Genomic DNA, 14,823 nt, shown 5'->3' with positions numbered 1-14,823 from the left:
GCCATTCTAATAAGTCATTTTACATTGAATAACTGCAGAAGAATGTAGAGCTTGGTGATTTCCATGTGCCAGAAACCAGAAAGGGTGAGCTAGACTGGTTAGAGTCAGTTCATCGTAGAAGAAAATAATAATTAGTTATGTTAATACTATACTTCTGAACTGGTATGAAACACTGATAAACTTTAGCTTAAAATGGTAGCTTTTATAGTTATTTAGTATGTTAGACTATTTAACAATGACTGAAGCTTACTTGTTTGGATTGATTTCTGTAATTTTAGTTTTTATAGATTCCTGATACTATATTAGCATGGCTTGCTAATGGGTTTTCTTGATCTTACACAACACATGGGGAGAGGGGGAAAGATTATTAGTATGTCATTCATAAAGGCATAATTATATACCCAGATACAAATATCACTCTTGTTTGACCCTGGATTGGATGTTTTCAGAAAGGAATAAAAATGTTGTTTTTCACTATAGAACACAATTATTGAATAGCATTTATTTACGTATTTCCACTTGACCAGGAGGCCAGTCTTGAAATATTTGTATGTAAACATATTTGGACATAATAAATTTCCTTTTTTCTTTTTTTTTTTTTTTGTATTTACTTGCATTTAACTCTAAATTGGAGTTGCAGTAAGTAGTCATTTCCACTGTGATAGTTCTAAGTCCAAGTGATTATTAATGAGCAACTTTTTTTTTTAAAAAGGTAAGATAATACATTTACAAATAGAAAATGAGTCATTGTTGCAGTTCTGTCTGTTTTCACAGGTGGACAGTGGTGAATTCCTGAATACTGTAAGGATAAAGAGATTTTTTTTTTTTTTGTCTTTTGCAAATTTTAGGTTTGCTGAAAGCATTTGAAATTGAACATTTTTAAAAACCTAGCCTGAACGTCTTGACTCTTCCAGTGATTTTTCTGTGGGGTTTTGAAGGATTGATCTCAACACATCTGTTTTCCTTCCTTAATCCTTCTTGGTTCTCCTTCTTTCTTAAGCCACACTAAGATTTTGAGTAGAGGCCAAAATCTAGTGGAGGCTGCATGAAGTGTGGCATGAAGTGAGGTGGAGGGAGCAGAAGACAGGAGTTGTCCTGAGAGCAGCTTGACCTGTCTATAGGTGAAAAGCTAAGTTGTGCAAGGATAATTCTTGCACCTTTCATATTGCCGGGCAGTGCAGCCCCTTCTTACCTTAATATAGGGGTACGAAACATTTAGGTAAGTGAGAGCCGTTCAGGTGTCACATGTAAAAGCACACCTGGTATCCAGTAATGACACGGGAAAAACCATGACAATAGATCACAGAAATAAGGTTTTGAGCTTTCTGCATCCCTGGGTCAAAGCTCAGTCCAGGCCTCCATTAGAAAAACCTTTTCTTACTACTTGCATCTGAGGAAGGACTGATGGTGCTAATATTTGCATTAAAGCTGTGCCTGGAGGCTGAGGTGGTGTTGTGCCAGGCACTGTCCAAAGCTGCAAAAATGTAATGTAGGTCTTCGTGGGTCATGTTCTGTGAACACCCTTTGAAACCTGAGATTTGTGTTTTCGTAAGAAATTTGTGAAGCACAAATAATAAACACTAGTAATATGAAGGTGGAAATATTTAGCATTTGCTTGTACTGAATAATATAATGCAGGTGGGATGGGGAGACTTTGTGTTTTATTAAATGCAGCAGGGGTGTGGTTGTCAGATGAGATTTTATTGTTTGCTATGAAATGACCCTGAATAACTCCATGCCTAGTTAATAAACTGGGCAAAGTTATTTTCCAAGCACTTAAGTTTACTTAAAGTAATTTTCTTAAAAATTTCAATTAAATTAATTGTTATAAAAATATTGTTTCATCAGAGTCTTGGGGTAAAATGAAACTTCTGTGTTGCTGCTTTTGTCATGGATGAAAGTGTGGAAAAGAGGAGAAAGTCTTTCACACGCATATAAAAATACGTATGCTCTTGCTCTCTTTCTCATTCTCTTTTCTGTTGTTTTCTGTCCCTGCCATTCCATAGCAAAAGCATGAATAAATGTAAAAATGTAATATTGGAAAAAGAATTATTGGTGATAACGGGATGAACAACTTCTATTTTTACCAAATCAGTTTAAAACCAGTAATTCTGAACTTCTATGCAAACTGCAGGGCTCGGAAGGCACGGCAGTGCCCTGGCTCTGCCTTTGCCCTGCTGAACAGCTGTGTAACGCTCCACATTTAAGGCAAGTGGCTTCATATTGCAGGGACTCACTGCTTCTCACAGAGGCAACGTCCTGCTTGTCAGGCCCTTCTGGCGGGACCAGGGCCCGTGGTCTCACCGGTGCAGGGCGGCAGGTTGCTTGTGTCCGGGCAAGCTCAGCGTCAGTCGGGGGCAGTCGGAGGAGGCAGCCTGCTTCGCTGGGCTGAGGGCTGCTGCTCTGCTGGGAGTGGCTGATGAGCCGTGTCTTGCTACTGTGGCATGGCACGCTTGGAAGTAGTTTGAATACGTCTTTGGGTAAGTATTTGAAGTGCTTATGCAATACAGTGGTCCGTATAGCAGTTCTTGTTCCCTTCTCTATGAGCGTTGCTTCCGTTCGTTTACCTGGCATCCTTTCTCATCTTCTAGAAGGTGGCAAGGGTCATTCTGATCTACTAAGTCTGTTTGTAGCTTATGGCAGAAACCACGTGGATTAATAGATCTAAATCGTCATTTTTGCCGTTGGACTGAAGCTGTTAGAATTCCCCCTTAAGATTTTTAATATACTTAGTTTCATCATAACCAGCAAGATTCCTCCCCCAGCCCTTTCAAAAACAAGTCTTGTCTTAGCCAGGGGGATGGAGGGCAAGAAAAGTTCACATTATATTATTCAAATTCGTTTTTAAAGTATCAAAGTTTTTCTGCCTTTCATAAGTTATTTTTGAAATACCTGGAAATATAGAAAACCTGTTTCTAGGCAAACAAAAATACTTTCTTCTTTTATTGTACTTTTTAAAGGAATTTTGCCTGATATGGAGAGTGTTTAAAAATAACTATTAAGGACCATATTTTTGAAAAATATTAAACTCTGTTTTATCAAAATAAGTAAAAAAAAAAAACAAACCCCCAAACCAAAAAAACCCACAATCAAAACTTTGCAGGTGCCCAGTGGGCTGGATACTTTTTTTTTCTTCTACAAAGATTTTCTTAGAACTCCTGCATTTTCCAGAATTTCTGTACAGTCTTTTAAATTGAAATGTCTTGACTTTGCATTTTTCCATAAGTTATCAAAGGTGGCTTTCTAGCTTTAAGCCAAATTCTTTGGTATGTGTAAGAGATGCAGTAACTTCTTGATTTGTTTTCTTCAGATTATGTTTTGTAATCTGTAAGCTTTTTTTATGTGTACAATATTTGGAAACATAAAGAGTCCTATTTTGTATTTTTTAATGTAAGTATTACTTTTGGAGCTGTAACTTTCTTAGAGTCTTTGATGTGAAGGAACTGGTTTGCCAGTGTAACTTAAGAGTGTTGATAAATCCTTGTGTAATGCAGCAGGGTGTAAAAAACTTTCTTGAGTTCGGAAGTTAAAGGGGAGAAATACATCCATATTTAACTAACAAAAACCACTTCTTCAGAGGGGAACAGATCCTTAAAATATCCTGCTAATAGGTAATTCCCTTCCCCTTACTGAACTTGCTTATTAGTAGTCTTTAGTCCATCTACCCTAATGTTTGTTACAAGCTTGGAGCTGTGATACGGAAGTATTCAGTACAGGCAGAACTGGTATTGGGCACTAAACCATTTGATCTTCCCTAGTTTTTGCTTTCTTTTGAGACAGCAGATGGAGAGTAGTCACCACCACGCAACTTGAGACAGACTCTGAAATGAGACTTTACTGAAGTTAAAAAAAAAAAAAAAGCTTAATCTCAGATGCAGCTCTTTAAATATTTATGTATTAATACAAATCTGCTTGAAAAGCAAGTTGTGGTCCCTGTAATTATTTCCTCCTGAGGTAGCAGATCCAACTTGCTTTGTGGGCATAAGGAGGCCGTGTATTGTGACAATGAGGGTGTTTTCCTGCTTCATAATGAAACTGATTTTGTTTTGAGTGAAATTGAGAGATTCACCCCCTCCCCGGTCTTTTCTTACAGGAGGAAAACTGTGGTCTTATGTGAGTAAGTTCTTAAACAGAAGTCCTGAAGAGAGCTTTGAAATTCCTGAAACCAGAACGTCTAGTTCAACTAAAATTTACCTGGAGCAGCCAACACCAAGCCCTAAAGAAATTGGTAGCAGCGCCGATTCCAGAGAAAGCTATGGGGAGAGCATGCTGAAGGTGGTCCCTCTGAAGAGCAGCCTAACACCAAGCTCTCAGGATGACAGCAGCATCCAGGAAGATGGCCAAGAGAGTTCGAAGTGGATGGACTCAGGATCCAGCTCAGAAGAAGAGTGCACTACTAGTTATTTAACATTATGCAATGAATATGGGCAAGAAAAAATTGATTCTGGCTCTCTAAATGAGGAACCGGTGGTTAAACTGGAGAACGAAGGTCTAAATACCAAAGAGAGAAATTGCTTACAGAAATGCAGTGACGTTGGCAGTGATAGCTTCACCTCTCAGATTGCATCTCAGGAACGAAAGCTTTTCATTGATGATGCTGAGTTGGAAATAGCTAGCCCTACTAGGATATTGGACTCATTAACTAAATCAAAGAATAGCCCCATGGAACTCTTCAGGATAGACAGCAAAGATAGCACTAGTGAGCTCCTGGGGCTTGATTTTGGAGAAAAATTGTATAACCTGAAATCGGAACCTTTGAAGCCATTGTTTTCTGTCCCAGATGATGACAGAAGCTTGGATGCCCTAGAGAACAAAATGGGTGTGAGAGCTCATGACACCATAAGCAGGGGTTCAAACGACTCTGTGCCAGTTATCTCCTTTAAGGATGCTGCTTTTGATGATGTAAATAGCATTGATGAAGGAAGGCCTGATCTCCTCATAAACTTACCCGGTATGTCTGATGAAACAGAAGAGGCAGCAGTGTCAAGGCCAACAAAGTTTACAAAAACTGATAGGGACATGTTGGAAGTAAAGTTATTAGAAACACCTGATGTCTTACAATTAAATAATTCTGCAGAGCCGTGCAAAGCATTCGATCAAGAGCCAAATTATGTGGCACCAGAAGTGGGTGACCCTTCCTGCAAGGAAGCAAATGGACAAAGTGGTGTCACTCGGGGAGCTCTTGGGACCCTCTTTACATCTGACCAAGAGGTAGGTAGTTCAGAAGACAGGGCTCTGTTTCAAGGGCTTGGAGCCTGCTCCTTAAACGTGACAAGCAAAGAAGAAAGTTTATTTGTTTCCAACCTGCTCTCAGGTGCCCAAGATGTTAGCTTGGATGAAGACATGTTAAGAAATGAAGCAGTGTTGCTGTTTTCCGATCAAACTGAAGACTTTCAGAAAGAGAGAACAGACCCGGCTTTGTTACCAGCAGCTGAAAGTAAAGAGACAGCACCACAGAGGGAAGACAAAATAGTGGTAGCAGGGGAGAAGGAAATACATCAAATTTTTCAGGACCTCGACGAAAGATTAGCGATAACCTCCAGGTTTTATATCCCAGAGGATTGCATTCAAAGATGGGCAGCTGAAATGGTTGTAGCCCTTGATGCTTTACATAGAGAAGGAATTGTATGCCGCGATTTGAACCCAAACAACATCTTATTGAATGATAGAGGTCAGGAACTTTTGCAAATGCATTTCTTTTTATTCGCTGTTGCTTCCAATTAACTGAGTAGGCGTTTTATCTTGTAATTAGTATCTTCATTTCCTGTCTAGAGCTTCATTATCAGTGCAGCAAATTCACCCCCAGTAATAGCTTCTAGTACTTAATGATGCCATTATTCTTAATGATACTGTTTTTAGCTACAAAAGGAGTAATTACAGTTCACTTCTGCAGAAAATGGAAGGGAAAAATGTTTTGATTTCTCCTGTCGTTTTGTTTTTAGGACACATTCAGCTAACGTATTTTAGCAGGTGGAGGGAGGTTGAAGATTCCTGTGACAACGATGCCATAGAGAGAATGTACTGTGCCCCAGGTTAGAGCAATCACCTACAATGTTTCACTTGGAAAGTAGATTAGCAGCTTTCATTTTCTCACGGAGCCTCTATAGCATAGAGCTTGAGATCATGCAATATCTGAATTTTCTTTGCTTTTTCCTGAATGTTTTAAAAAGCTAGAGGGCTCATAAGTGCTTTATTGTTGAACTGTGGTGGTGTTTGTTACATCATTTCTATAAAGTGTAATTGTATTGAATGTCTTGTTTAAGCAAATTTAAGGAATGTTTTGTTTTCTTGCAGTTATTTGCTATGTGTGAGTACATCTTGGTAACTGAAAAGAGCAAATAAAGGAAAGGGCAGACTGAAAAGATGCCACTAAGAGCCTTACAAAATAAAAATTTATACATGCAAAGAACATGGGGGGAAAAAAAACAGTAGCAGTTTGAAAAATACAACCCTAATAGGCTCAGAGATGCCTCTGACATTTTTGATGAGCTACAGTGGGCTTTGAAATAGTTTAGAGAGCTCTTTTCTTAGAACTGCTTTCATCAATCACGAGGGTGATAAAATCAATATCTCTTGGGTTTCTGTAGCAAGGATGGCACTTGAAGCCGAGCCCTCCCTCTTTTCCTTTTTCCAGTTTTTTTTCTGCTAATATAGTGGTCGAATGGTAGTGACAGCCAAAAATCAGGTGTTTTATTTCATATTTTAAAAATTTCATAGCTAGCTTAAAAAAACTGCTTCTAGAGTTGAAATGACTATTGGGAGGCTATTCAGATTTTCAGTTTCTCTTTTTTATTCTGAATTTGAAATGCCAACATACTCTTTCTGCTGAGCGTGTGGTCTAGCTAGGCAGTGCAACTTGGCATGCAGGTAGTCCTCAAGCTCAGAGTCTGTAAATGTCCTCAGAAAAATTTAGAATAAGAATTACCAGCAATGGAAGTTCTGAACTTAATTTGCCATCAGGTGTTTATTCTGTGACTTAGTCCCGCAACTGAAATACAGTAAGGAACTGTTCTGTGTGAATAAAGGTGGTAGGATATCAACAAAAATTTGAATGCCAGCCTCTTGAGATAAATAGTAAATAAAATGTTTTCTATCCTGGTGCAAGTCAAAAGGGCAGGGATTACAGAAAGGAATTCTTTTTACCTATCAAAGCAAACCCAACACCTTTGTTCTACGCTCACCCCACTTTAATTCAAGAACAATAAAATTGGGGAATCCCAGCAATTCTTATGGTTGTTAAATAGAAACGTGTCCTGGTTGCCAACGTGCATGACATCCTGTTAGAAAGAGGCGTTTTCCTGCCTCCCTAACCCAGCCTCGAACAAAGCGCTCCCTAGTTGAGTAGTAGCAAAGATGGAAGTGCAGCCTTTTCCCACCCTGTCATCATTAATGAGCTGTGAAAGTCAAAGCTTAATTTTTCTGTATTTTAATGAGGATCCAAAGAGAGGCTTTTTTTGCCCCCTAAGCCCCAACCAGCCAACTCCTACAGTAATTAAGTGTTTAGGGAGCAGTTGAAATAATATTTAGAAGTCCCCAAATGCAAGAATAAAGTTTTCTGCACCATCATTATTTCCACCTCACAGCACAGGTGTGGTATCCATCTGGGCTTTGCTTGGTTAAGTTGCCCTCTCCTCTCCACCCTCTCTGCCCTACCCCAAGCTGCAGTTTGCTTTGTGTGTCTGTAACTGGTGAGCCACAAGATGAAGATTTGCAAATGCAAATATTAGATATATGCAAGATGGCTGAATTGACACTGCTCTATGATTCTTAACCTTTCATATTTCTTGATTTTAGTGTTATCTCTGCAAAACATACTTATTTTAGTGTAGCTATTTCATGCTGATTTTTGCATAGGAGAGTAATACTTGGTATAACTTAGCAGTACAAAATGTATTTTGGAGCCAAGTGCCATTCTATTCTGAGCAATGATTTAATACCTGTACATTCAATGCTGGTATGTACCTGAGTCCAAAGCAGCTTTCTTAGGGCTACTGGTGCTAGTAAATCTTGCTGTAGAACTTTTGATCAGTATTAAACAAATAATCATGTTAGTGGGCTTTCTTTAGGCTCTGATGTTACAGGAAAAAAACACCCAAACCTTATTTGGATGATTATGTTTCATTTTAAGGAGTGTACCATGTCCCTGGAACCCAAGTCTCCCCTTTATGATGATAGCATTGCTCTTCAAGTTGCTTCTTGGAACAAGGATTTTGAAATTATACTTGTGCTTCAGTTCAGTACACTAAGAGAAATTGGCAAGTTTGGGTTTTTTGATGTTGGGGTTTTTTTTTATTCTTTTTAAGTTGCTTTTTAAAATGGATTGTAAATGTTTCTCATAGCTTGCTTTTTTCCTGCTGAAGGAAGGGCTGCAGTTTTGTAGAGGTGAACAAGTGATCTTCACAAAATTTCATCGGGTCTTACTATTTCTTATCGTAATACAACATAGTGACTAAATAAAGTGACTAAAAGTGGGTCTTTATCTTTTGAATTTTCCTGGTGCTTCCAGTATTGTGTGCTGTGTTGCCCTGCTTCTGGGTACTCAGCCTTCCCTCTCCTTTTCTCTCCTAACTGAAGGACACAGTGAAACTTGGCTTGCAAAATTTTGTCTCCATGTGTTCAGCTTGGTGTGTGTTTTCGTCAGAGTTCAGGATAGAACAGGATTTGGATATGATAACTTGTATGTTATGTGAATTCAACATTTTGTTATTTAAATGCACTTGTTAAAAGTAGGCAAGAAAGGGAAGATGTCTTTATCAAAACACTGTCTTTTAGGGTCTGGCATTGGAGACAGAGAACAGATGATGAGTCTTGGGATGCAGCTCTTTTTCTGCATGGATTTTTGAGGAGCAAATTTTGGAGGCAGAAAAAGGAGAGGATGAATATGAAATTTAAACATATTGCAGGATATTAAAATAGGTGGTAAATTGTATTGCAGAGTTATGTGAAAGATGTAAAAATGTGTTTGAAACAATTTTATCCTTTTAACTGGTAAGGTTTCAGGTGCTACTTTTTCACAGCACAAGTTATAAAGTGCTTAGCAGTGAAGCACCTGAGGACATATTTAAATTTTAAGTTGCTTTATTGGTTAACGGAAAACATGGAGTCTAAATTCTACAATTTCTATATATCAGAATCTAATTCCTGGAGGGGCTGGGATAATAATGTATTAATGTTGAAGCTTTTCAGACCCCGGGGAGAATAAAGGTCCAACTATGTGGACCTTGCTTACAGGATCTAGGATTTTGTATTTGAGGCTTTCAGTACCCCAGGTTGTAACCTTGTATTAAAGCAATGCAAGGCAATATTGGTACAGAAACAGTGATCAAATCCTGGCCATGATGAATAGCAAGGACTTGCTCGGCTCTTGTTATCCTACAAAAAGCAGAGAAGCAATGTGACTGCGTGTGTAGAAGAGATTATGCACTGTATATATAAAATAATAGAACAAACGCAAACATTATAAATGGAGAAGTGTCAAAAAGATGAGGGAAGAGATAATTTTAAGAGCTGCATACCATTCCCTGCTAGCAATATAATTAATTTTGTATGAAATAGCAATTGTCATTTTATATCGTGCATAAATTAAAAGCAGGGCTCAATCTGTTGCAAGAAGTGGCACTTCTCCACTATTGACGGCAGGTGGCATTGTACCATTAATGGATTTTGCTGTTCCACTTGCTGGCTCTAATTTACCTAACTTCACATAAGAACTGGAGACGGAAGATGCGTTTATTTGTAATGATTTGCATATCAAGGATTGTACTCGCAAGCTCAGAGTCGTGGTGTGTTATAGTGCTGTTGAATCTGTTGGTAAAGCTGGATAACTCTCTTTACTCCTGCGTAGTTCTACTCAACAAAAAAAAAGTTCATGCCGAACCAACTACTGCAACAACAAAGCTATCTGCAGATGCTTAAAAGTAGCGCCTGTGCTATACTTTGATTAATGGCCAAACTAAATCTTTGCTGTTCACCTATGATAAGTCAAATGTTGTTTCTCTAACCCACAAGGGAAATGATGGATTATAAATCATACCCTATAAACTCAACACCACTTCAAGTAAAACTTGTGAGGGTTTTGGCCAAGAATAACCTATTTGCTTTTAAAGAAGAAATTAAAGCACTTGTAACTGAGAATTTCTGCTGCGTTAATACGGTTAAGCTGACTAATGTGAGGTTCATGTGGGGTTTTTCCTTTAACTTTCCTCCTCTTTATAGTAATTTTGTTTTCTGAATGTTTTAAAGTGTGCTAAGCAGCTGATGTCTGAATACAAAGTTATTAGCAGATCAGATGAGAGTGATTCACTTCTGTTTAAACAGCCCTTTGCTCTCCATGCCCCCTGAGAACTCTTATCACATATTTGTCCAAAAAACCCCGCAAAAACTAACAAAAAATCCCTCGCATTATCCACCTGCCTGGTGACTGATAGTATCAGCAATGTATCTCTTTATCTCTTGGTTAATGTGCCTTGGTATTCTGAAGGGGGGAAAATTCCAGTAACAGATTCAATTTACACAGACAGAAACTTGACCAAATGCCAGCCTAGCAGGGGGGCCATTATTCTGCTCTATAAATAAGTTTAAAAAAGAAACAAACACACACACAAACCTGTGAATCAACATGTTTTGGTCTAATTGAGGGAAAAGCAAGATAGATGAATTTTGAAATGCAAATGATCACCTTCTGTTATCTAAGTATCAGTTTTGCCAACTTTGTGATCTTGAGTATAAAGAGTTGTTACCTTTTAAATGGAATAATAATTATATTCCATTCTTGATAGTTGTGATTTTTAAAATCAAATTGGTAACTTTTTAAAAAAAGCCCCTTCATAGTATCCTTAATACCTGGGAGAAAGACAAAATTGTCTATAGCCACAGCCCAGTCAAGATTGTCTTCAACTAAAACATATTAAGTTGAGGATTTACTCATAAGGAGAAACTTTTAGGTACTTTTTCGATGTAACCTGTGAAGTGTCATGTTGTAGAAGCGGCTTGCTGGTCTAACATCTTGCGTAAATACGATGTGTGAATGAGATGTTTTATTTATACTCTCAGAGTTCTTGTTCCAGCAGCGGGGATGCGTTCTGTCACATCCCTGTAGTGTTTTCAGAGGACGAGATTTCAGAACTGGGCTGCCTTTGGAGTCTTTTTTCTTTCTTGTCCAAACAATGAGTTTTCACCAGACTGTGTTTGCTAAAAACTGGAGATTTGCTTGCTGAGATCATAAAGCCAAAGGGAGCTTAGCTGCATAGAAAATGTAAGGAAGAAACTGGCCATCAGTAATGCATCATATTATTCTGATGCTTTCATAAGCTGTGTGCTATAACCAAGCCTTATTTACACAAACTAGCCTTCACAGAAGCCCACATGTAAATATATGGTATATTTGGTTTTATTTAACCTGCTACTAATTGTACACAATACAAAACCTAAGCAAAAAGAAGGCTTTGTGGGTAAAGGATTTTGTTCCAAAGACGACCAAAATGTTTCAATGCAAACCTGATTTTTATACTCCCAAATGAAGATGTCACTTCTACTCTTAGACAATTGAAAATACAGATGCAAAGTGCAGCCGATAACCTAAAACATATGGCATGAAAATAAAAATTGCTAGGTTGCTATTATTAGCCTGTATGCTATAATTTTTATTTACTGCAAAAGGAAGAAATGGTTTGCCTCTGTTTACCAAATAGATATTTGATGCTGGAAAACCTGCATATTATTTGCGTATGTGTTTTTCAGTAGGGGTTTGCAGGCACTCATTAAATCTGCTATTCTGTATTATAGTAATTTAATTTGAGTAGATTGTTTAAGAAGCAAAATAACTGTGGTAGATTAAAGTGCCATTGACCCTGAGAGGTGTCGAGGGGTGGGCTGGTCTCGTGGTTATAGTGTTAGACTGGACTTCCTAGATTTTATCTGTGACTGTGTCGTAGCTTTTTGTTTGACATTAATGTCTCAGTATAATCCTCAAAAGGAAAGGAAAAAACAGAGCAGGTGAATGAGCTTTAAGCAGTAAAGACAGAAGCATGGGCTAGCTTGATTTGAAAAGGCCTGGCAATAGGAAAGAGGGCTAAGGATTTGCATGAAAAATATATGGCTCGTGTGAATGATGAGGAAAGGTCTGGAGCTGCAGAAAAAGTACTGGTTATTGTGAAGCTGGGAGTAACAACTTTACAACCGCCATTTGGAGTGGTATAGCTCTCCAAAGACACCTGAGTGTCCCACGGAAAACAACGGCAACTGACTGCTCCCAAAATAGCAATGTCATGAATGTGGAGTAGGTAATTGAAAGCATGGGTTTGGGCAGAGAATCAGGTATTTTCTGAAAATAGTTTGATGTGGTTTGGCATTCAGGCTTGTTGTAAGTACACTACATGTTTCAGGTGAAGCACGTGCACTTGTGGTTTTTCATAGACTCTGTAACTGGAATAAGCAGTAAGATGGGCTGAAGCTGTTGATTTGTAAAAATCTGGTATTTTAGTCTGGCTGACATAAAAGCCAGTTAATAACTCTGGAAGAAAGTGTAATTTACCTGTGTGGTGCGGTTGTTTTTGGTTTTTATTTATTATATTTTTAAATTTTTTTAATTATTACAGATGGGGCTAAACCTTGAAGAAGATAGGATAGAAAATGCCTTTTGAAAATAAATGGAGCTAGCTGAAACGTTAATTAGTGTCTGCTTTGTTTTGATAACAGAGCAGTAAAAAGTTTCTTTGTCTCTTTTGTCACCTGATTATTTTAGAGGAAGTTTTAATTCCATCTTGGGCTGCTAAAAGGAAGAAAGAACACAGTTTCCTCTACTAATTTTTTTTTTCTTTTAGTAACATGAGGAAATTTCTTCCAAAGAGGAACATAGATGCTCATATGTTTTTGAATGCCTTTAAGATGAAACTTCCTATTTTCATACTCCATTTGATCTTGGCAGATGTTCATTGGACTTGCCTCACTACTTTATTGTTTAAAGACCATGATAAACTTTTTTTACTTAACTGTAGATGGTTCAATACTGTGTTTTATAAATTGCGAAAGCATTATGGCCAGATTGCTTGTGTGATGTGTTATTTAGTGACTGTATCTTATGATATCTTGGCTGACTGAGTCTGCCTAGAGTAAATTAGCTTGGACTCATTTTACTTGGTTCTCTGCAAATGCTTCTTTACATATATAGATATTAAAATAAGATAAAATAGTAAGCTTTTAAAATTAAATGAGTGTAAGGTAAATAGAATTTCTGAAGCGACTCTAATGGTTTTTCGTGCAATACTGTTTATCTTAATGGCCACAGAAGGGAAAAACATTGTGTCTGATGTTTTCAGGATGTTGGACAAGTCCATTTCCTCCTGAACAGTTTCAGACACCTGATGATAGTTCAGATGGGTCTCCTTGTTTTCTTAGTGCAGAAGCGATACTTGAAGTTACGCTGTTTCTGCTTGAAACACAGGGTAAGAAGAGGGGCCTCCTCAGGTTTTGAAATTCTTACCAATCCACCAACAGTCAAATGGTTCCTGTCTTAATTCTAGGAAAACCACCTCAAGGCAAAGCCGTTCCTAACTCTTAGGTGTTTGGAGAAGCAGTACTTCCACCTAGAGCCTATTTTCTTGTGCGCTGACTTCCGATGCATTTTTTTGGATGTTACAGTTTATCCTACAAAGTTTTTGATCGAGTTTTTGTTCTTGGTGATTCACAAGCCATCTGGCCTGAGTTGTACAGTGAATGTCTACGTCCACCTTTAAGCCTGGCTTCTTTTATGTTAACTAGTGTTTGTGTGTGCTGGTTGGGAGGCCTTATTGTCAGCCCTGGAGGAGACTGTATTTGGGAGAAAATGTTTGAGGTGTAGGTAGTAAAAACCTTTGAAATCCTTTAACACGAAGGCTGTATTTCAGGTTAAGGTGCTGTAGAAAGAATGAGAGAATCAGCCTTGGTGTTAAGGTTAATAACTTTATCAAGGTTGTATGTTCAAGAGCAGTGAAGTTCTGCTTTTTTACTTTAGAACTGGCACTTCTGTTTAAAAATACAGAGCATTGTCAGCTATGTATCCCTTATCAGGAAGTAAGCTATTACTGTGTATAATGCAGCTATTGAGATAAGTATGGAAACCATAAAGAAATGGGCTTTCAGTTGAGACCAGCTGCTCTAGGAGGAGGACAGTGCAGGGTAGTGGAGGTGTTTACCTGTACCATCTGTCTCCATCTGAACCTGATAACGTTTTACAAATCTCCTTTCCTTCAGTTACCCCAATGGCTTCTGTTGAAATTGCTTCTGTGCAGGAACTTAGCATTGCTGTTGACATGTGCTACTTGGGTGCGAGATGTTATATGGGCGCGCATCAGGAAGGGAGAAAGAAGAAAGCTCTCCCTTTTAGTGAAGTTGCGGTAAAGTTGGAAGAGCTACTGATTTTTTTTCACTCTGCTTATTTATTTCTCTGATTTAAAAGGATTTTTGTACTTGAGAATGATATGAATATTTTTTCTGCAAATTTGGTACTGCTAGTCCTAGAAACACCAACACTGTGCACATGTGTGTGCATGTTTATGTTTGTACAAATGTGGACAAAGTCCTTGATTTCAGGGTTCATGAAGTAAAGAATTGGCACAAATATCCCCATGTTATTCACTTAAGCTTATGGGTCGCTACCGTTTATTGTCTAAATTACTTTGCTGATGGATTGAGATGAAAATGTTTTCTTAGTGAAGGCAGATATTGTAGTTCAGATTTATTGCAATATTAAAGCTTTAAAACAAGCATATGCCCTGTGTGGTATATTACATTAGCTAGCTACTCTGTATCACTTGAAAGCATTTAATAATCTATAGTTTCTAATTT

General features: G+C 38.0%; 1 protein-coding gene across 7 annotated transcripts in view; it reads left to right on the top strand.

The window, feature by feature from the left end:
- RPS6KC1 (ribosomal protein S6 kinase, 52kDa, polypeptide 1) overlaps window positions 1-14,823 on the top strand; it is a 94,321-nt gene that overhangs the window by 68,434 nt on the left and 11,064 nt on the right. For 6 of the 7 annotated variants that reach the window (XR_774924.1, XR_774923.1, XM_010576398.1 and 3 more), the window contains 2 exons: window positions 4,094-5,671; window positions 5,943-6,032. Coding sequence is in view for 5 of the 7 variants with exons in the window: in XM_010576398.1 (XP_010574700.1) it covers window positions 4,094-5,671; window positions 5,943-6,032 (1,668 nt within the window). In the remaining 2 variants the exon portion in view is untranslated. The remainder of the gene's footprint in view (window positions 1-4,093; window positions 5,672-5,942; window positions 6,033-14,823) is intronic. The other variant, XM_010576396.1, reaches the window with a different exon arrangement.

Source organism: Haliaeetus leucocephalus, unplaced genomic scaffold (genome assembly GCF_000737465.1).
Source record: "Haliaeetus leucocephalus isolate CR32 unplaced genomic scaffold, Haliaeetus_leucocephalus-4.0 Scaffold526, whole genome shotgun sequence".
NCBI lineage: Eukaryota > Metazoa > Chordata > Aves > Accipitriformes > Accipitridae > Haliaeetus > Haliaeetus leucocephalus.
The sequence above is the reverse complement of the archived record's forward strand: the minus strand, read 5'-3'. Positions and strand labels throughout refer to the sequence as shown.